This window comes from Grammomys surdaster, unplaced genomic scaffold (assembly GCF_004785775.1).
Source record: "Grammomys surdaster isolate TR1022 unplaced genomic scaffold, NIH_TR_1.0 342, whole genome shotgun sequence".
NCBI lineage: Eukaryota > Metazoa > Chordata > Mammalia > Rodentia > Muridae > Grammomys > Grammomys surdaster.
The window spans coordinates 2,281,349-2,287,192 of record NW_021604761.1 but is presented as its reverse complement, the minus strand read 5'-3'; the positions used below and the strand labels follow the sequence as shown (position 1 = coordinate 2,287,192).

The following is a 5,844-nucleotide window of genomic DNA, read 5'->3' as shown; positions in this document are numbered from 1 at the left end:
AATCCCCTTAATCCCCGCCTCCAGCTGCGTCCCGGTTGGGCTGCTTCTCCACAGACGCTAGGCGGAGCCCAGCGGTGATTGACATCATCTAAAGCCATTGGCCAAGCTGAGAGCAGTTAAAGAGCAGAAACCTCTCCTCTTTGTCCCGCTGAGGGGGACGGTTTTCTCCGCCTCCTTCTTCTATTGGGTCTCTGGAGTCTCCGAGCTTTTGATATCAACCAATCAGAGGGCAATATGGAGGGAGGAGGCGGGCTGATGATGGTTGCCAGGAGCCTGTTTGGCGCGACTCTTCGGACCAGAGGACTAGTGGTTGTGTCCCAACTCTTCTTCGGCCGGGTCCGAGGCTGGGCTTGGAACGGGTTCCGCTCCGCCTCTCCGGCACCTTTGCCGGCTGCCTGGGGCCTGGGGCCCTTTGTCCACCCAACCCTAGCACCCGGGCCACCATCCATCCCTACATCACGGCCTCAGGCCCTGGGTTCAGCTGCCCCAGAATCCTAACCCCTTTTCAGTGCCCTACCCCATCCTCGCGTCTCTGCTAGTACCAGGTTACTATGGTGAAGCTAGCCGCCAAATGCATCCTGGCAGGTGAGTGGTAAGTGTGCTTGAACGCGTGGTCCCCAGAGCCCGAGCCGTCCTAACTCAGGCAGTTTTGGTTCACGATCGCGTCTACTGTCTTGTCTGCCTTAAGAATGGCTGTAGTGACCAACAGAGCAGATTCTAGAAGGCGCGCGGGGAGTGAGGGACACGACACGATGCCCCCCCTCCCCTAGGGCACATTTGTAGATGCAGCTCCCGCCTATATTTTGAGACCACCTTCACCAGGTCGACTTGACAAACTTGATCAAATATTTCAGTACAAGAATCGACTGGACCCCAGAGTCAGGGGTCACGCCCTCTGATGTCAGGAAGATGAGGTGGGGTGGATTAACGGTGTAGTGTGGCTGAGAGCATGAACTTCGAGTTTCCGCGGCAGTGAGAAGCTTATTATCGTTGGCTGACAGGGGAATAGCATGCACAATGCCCGAGTGTGGATGAGTATTATATACAGAGTGAGTTCGTGGTCCTCACGCCCGTGGACTTGCCTTGAGCCAGTCTGAACATTTGGAAGCCTATATATATATATATATATATATATATATATATATATATATATATATATGCTTACCTTGCAGTCAGGTTAACAGCAGAGCAGGTGTGTCTACTGCGTCGACACTGCATGCCAGTGTCATTTGGGGGTATTCCACTTAACCCCCTTGCCACAGCACACCCGTGTGATCCTGATGTGCCTGAGGCACTGAGTGGTGTTGCCGTGGGTGAACCCCCAGTGGAGGTCATATGCATTCCCAGATCTGCCTGACTCGAGCGCTCTGCCTGTGGGTCAGAAGTGTTGGCTACCTTTCTTCTTGTTGGGACAACATACTGGACAGGGAATAGGTAGTTTATTGTGCTCGCCGGTCCAGAGGACTGTCCATCACGGTGGGGAAGGCATGGTGGCAAGAGTGGGAGGCAGGCTGGCCGTGTTGCGTTAATAGTCGGGAAATGGAACATGAGCCCTGGCCCTCAGCTGTTTCTCCCCTTTATTCAGTCAGGGGCTCCAGAAGGGTGCCACTCACCTTCGGGGAGGGACTTTCCACCTTAACGTAAGCTAGATCATTTTCTACAGGCATGCCCAGAGGCTTGTCTCTTCTGTGATTCTTCGTTGTAATCCAAAGATTAGCAACAGAGATGTCTTTTTATCTTTACTCTAGAGTAAGACTGGGGGGGGGCAGTACCCCTAACGACTTTTCTAATTTGAAAACAAAAGCGTCATGCAGACAGATGAGTGACTGTTGTCACTAAGACCCTAGTGCAGCAGAAGAAAGCCTGGCTCTGAGGACAGTCTGTAGTTCTCAGGGTGCCAGGGGAGGCAGTATGGTGTAACAAAAGCAGCCAGCCCCTGCCCAGCTCTGCTGCTTTGGACAGTGTTCAGCTTCTGCATGGGTAAGTTGGGGACATTTTTTTTTAAGTTAAATTTCGTTTTAGGTGGGCGGCTCTGCCTGCTGTTCTTGGCTAGCTCCTTCTTAGCTGGTTGGCTCTCAGGGAGGAGAGGCCTGTGGTGAGCCCCTCTCCTTAGACTTGCTGTGTGCTGGTCCCATGTCACATCCTCAGCATCTCCTGGCCAAATGCTCACAGCTACCAGCCAGTCCTCATGTAAGATGAGTCCAGCAAGGCCCAGAGCAATGAAGACACTTACCCTCGGTCACACAGCAGAGCTGTGTGATTCAGACCCTGAGTCCAGACCCAGGTGATCTGCTTGACCCCAGTCCTCCTGGCACTGTGCCTGTCACATGATTCCAGCCTCAACCAGAGTCATCAGCGGCTCCTGGTCTCCACTCCAGTCTGGTCCTCAGTCTACAGCTTCTGGCTAAGGCCTCCAGAGACCAACAGACCCCAGTGGAACCGCATTCAGATTCTTAATCTTGTGTGAGCACACGCGTGTGTGCACACACACACAAACACACACCCTTCCCTAGCTTTTTCTTCTCATCCCCCATAGGCCCACATGTTCTCTCACATAATCGCCAGTCCACACATATAGTCACTCAGCAGATGTTTATTGAGCATCTACTATGTTGAGTCACCATGCAAGCTGCAGTCAGCCCAACACCCTTACCAGGAAGAACCCAGATGTGCAAGTGTGAATCATGGGCCCTTCACATGTCAGACTTTGCCGAGTACCTCAGACACAGCTGCCACTTCTTTGGCTTGAGATGGAGAGAGAGGGAGCACAGTCAACAGGCATCTGTGTTTCATTTATTGAACCAACAGCACCATGCACCAGACACGGGACACACTGATTCATTACCCCTGGCAACTCTTTGAAGTGAGTCCTTCACAGAAGCTGTCAGCATATCTCACAGATGTAGCAAAGTGAGCAGAGGCCTTAGGTGGCACAGTTACTTAACACACAACACAGCTAGTGTGGCACTGGAGTCTGGACCCAAGCCTTTGCCCTTTAGGGGATGCCCATCTGTCTAGGGTTGTGGGGACAGTGGTCACACACCCCCTGGAGTATAGCCGTAGCACCCTGTCCGATTATATGAACCTGATATCATAGCCACCCTAGTGAGACAACAGGACAGGTGACCCCGGAGGCCGTACAGGAAACCAGTTGAGCTTTGCCCAGAGAGAAAGAACAGGATTCAGACTTGGAATGGAAAGAGGTGTGTGTGTGTGTGTGTGTGTGTGTGTGTGTGTGTGTGTGTGTGTGTGTGTGTTGCAGGGGTGTGGGGTGTGAGAGGAGGGTCCAGGGAAAAAAGATCAAGCATACCGGTCCAGATTTTCTATAAGGGACAGCTGGAGACGGTTGGAGTGGTCACCTAGGACATGACTGGAAGAGCTGCAGGTGCATGCTGTGGGCGAATGAGAAGGCTCACGGCCGTTCTGTTCTGGGACTGTCTCTCTGGTGAGCCTGAGCTGGGCTTGGGAGTCAGGGAAAGTTAGTGACAGAATTAGTTCTTGACTATGAGAGACCAGAGTCAGCCTGCAGGAGCAGAGACACACAGCAGTGGTGCAGACCGGAAGGAGGCCACTGAGCTGGGTGCAGGCCTCTGGGGAGAGGAGATGCCTGGCTGGGACAGCATTCAGTTCAGTCACACTAGAGCAATGTTACCACATGCCACATTGCCACCAGGACCTGTTTCTTCTGGCAGGGGACTCAGCTCAGCTTCAGAGCCAGGTGCAACCCAGTCCATTTCTGTGTCCAGGACAGATGTGAGGCCCGAGTCCTGGCAATGACTATGCTGTACATCAGTGACTGTCATGGAAGGACACTGGGGTAGTCAGGTGTGTGTGTTGGGGGGTCCCTCCAGGGCTGGGAAGACAGAAGCCCAAAGAGGGAGCTCCCAGCTCTACATATGATGTGTGAGCTCCTGGGGCAGCCTTGGGTAATGGGGCAAGTGCTCAAAGCGTAGGCTTGAGGGACAGCCTAGAACCAGAAGGACTGGAGAGAAGACAGCAGGATAGGGAGGAGGTGGTGACCACACCCTCAGACAGCGAGGATGAGTCCACGGCGCAGAAAGAGATGGATGGAAACTCACTCAGGTCTGTGGTGAGACGGGGCCGTGAACAAGCAAACTACAGAACCAGTGGAAGCCCTCACAAGGGCTGGAAGGAGCTGGCCTAGGACAGCAAGGGTCAAGGAACGGGAGAAGCCAGGGCGTGGCTGTAGCAGTAGCAGAGCCCTCTCCTCACATGGCGTGGCCCAAATTAAGAGGAGGGGGAGGGGTTAGCTGAGGCAGAAGAGCCAGGATGAGAGCGCGGAGGACAGACCCCAGCAGTGCCCACCTTCGGGAAAACTGAAGCGGATGAGCACGTGTGGGGGCATGACAGAGGAGCAGGCAATGGCTACAAAATAGAGCCTGTGCAGGGTCCTCACAGCCACAAGACAGGGGTAGGGGGTGGGGCGGGGATGGCTGCCGGCTCCCACCCCATCTAGAGAGTTCACTAGTGAGAGCCCAGGAGTGGCCACCAGACTTGGCAGTTAGTTACAAGATCACTGGTAGCCTCGCACGGTGCCTTCCCAAGGCAGTCCAGTCTTCCTGCCCCGGCCGCAGCACCGGGGAACCCCTGCACTCAGCAACCACAGAGCTCACAGGCTCTCGAGGTTTCCCCTGCTCCCTCGGATGCTCTGCTTCTCAGCTGTGCTGTTTGGCTTTCCGCTTGTCATCCTGTTGCTCCTAGAGTGTGTTTATCAGTTCCCCCGCCTCTCTATGCTCAGATCCCTCCTCGCAGCCCACACAGGAGTTCCGCTGCCAGCCTTGGTGACTGGCAGTCAGCAGAAAGATTCATGAAATTAACCAAAAGCCAATCTGTGGGGAATCTCCCAGGGAGAAAGAGCCAATTTTCCTCCCGGGTTTAGGAACAGAATAGGGTGTCAGGATGGTGGTGACTTGACCCCCGTTCTGGAGTGAGGTCATCAGGGTAAGCGTGGAGAAGGAAATGCTGGGCCACATGCCCTGTGCCCGGGGGTAGGTGGGACCCGCAAACCCTGAGAAGACAAAGTGAAAAGGGCCTGAAGGTGGTATTTGGGAGTAGTCAGCCAGACCAGCCTGGTGAAGCAAGGCAGTATCGAAATCTCAGAGAGTTCCCTAGCTTCTGTGAGTGAGCCTGGCTGTCTTCACCTGCGACCTCAGTGGGGGCACAGCATGGGAGGGACAGAGTGAGAGCGGAGGAGAGCCTGGCCCGAGGCTGTGCCCTTCTAAGAAGCCCTGCATGGCTCACTCAGCCCTCATCGAGACCCCACAACAGTCTCATAACTGTCTCATAGGAAGATTACAGGTGGGAAAAGTCAAGAGCGTCCATGTCTGGAGCAGCAGCCTAGAGAAGTCAGGCAGAGGGCAGAAGTCACTGCTCACTGTGAAGTAGAATGAAGACAGAAGTTGTTCCAAACGCTGGGAATCAAGAAACAAGGAGTGGGTGTTGGCGGCAGTGGTGATGGTGGTGGTTGGTGGTCATCGTCGTCACGGTCACGTCCTTGAGGGTCAGGAACATGAGAAAGCAGGTGTCCTGAAAACACCTGGGCAATGGAGTGAGAATCAGTATCCTGCTCTCAGGGCAGGAAAGATACCCAATATGTAAAGCAACCATGTCAGCGGAGGTCGGGTAGGACAGTGGCGAGAGCAAGGCACCCTGAGCTGTCCCCATGACAGCCCTGGATGAACTCTACATAAAATCACTCCCTCCTGTTTTGAAAAAGACTCAGATCTGGGCCTGAAACCTGACAGGAAACTTTGTTTCTGATGTGTGGGGTCCTGGAGCTGTGTGTGATGTGTGTGTGTGTGATGTGTGTGTGTGTGTGTGTGT

At 54.1% G+C, this 5,844-nt stretch overlaps 1 protein-coding gene across 2 annotated transcripts in view; it reads left to right on the top strand.

Moving 5' to 3' along the window:
• Positions 1–243: 243 nt before the first annotated feature.
• Ift27 (intraflagellar transport 27) overlaps positions 244–5,844 on the top strand; it is a 15,674-nt gene continuing 10,073 nt past the window's right edge. The window contains exon 1 of one of the 2 annotated variants that reach the window (XM_028778885.1): positions 244–585. In XM_028778885.1, coding sequence (XP_028634718.1) covers positions 552–585 — 34 coding nt within the window. In that variant the 5' untranslated portion in view covers positions 244–551. The remainder of the gene's footprint in view (positions 586–5,844) is intronic. The other variant, XM_028778886.1, reaches the window with a different exon arrangement.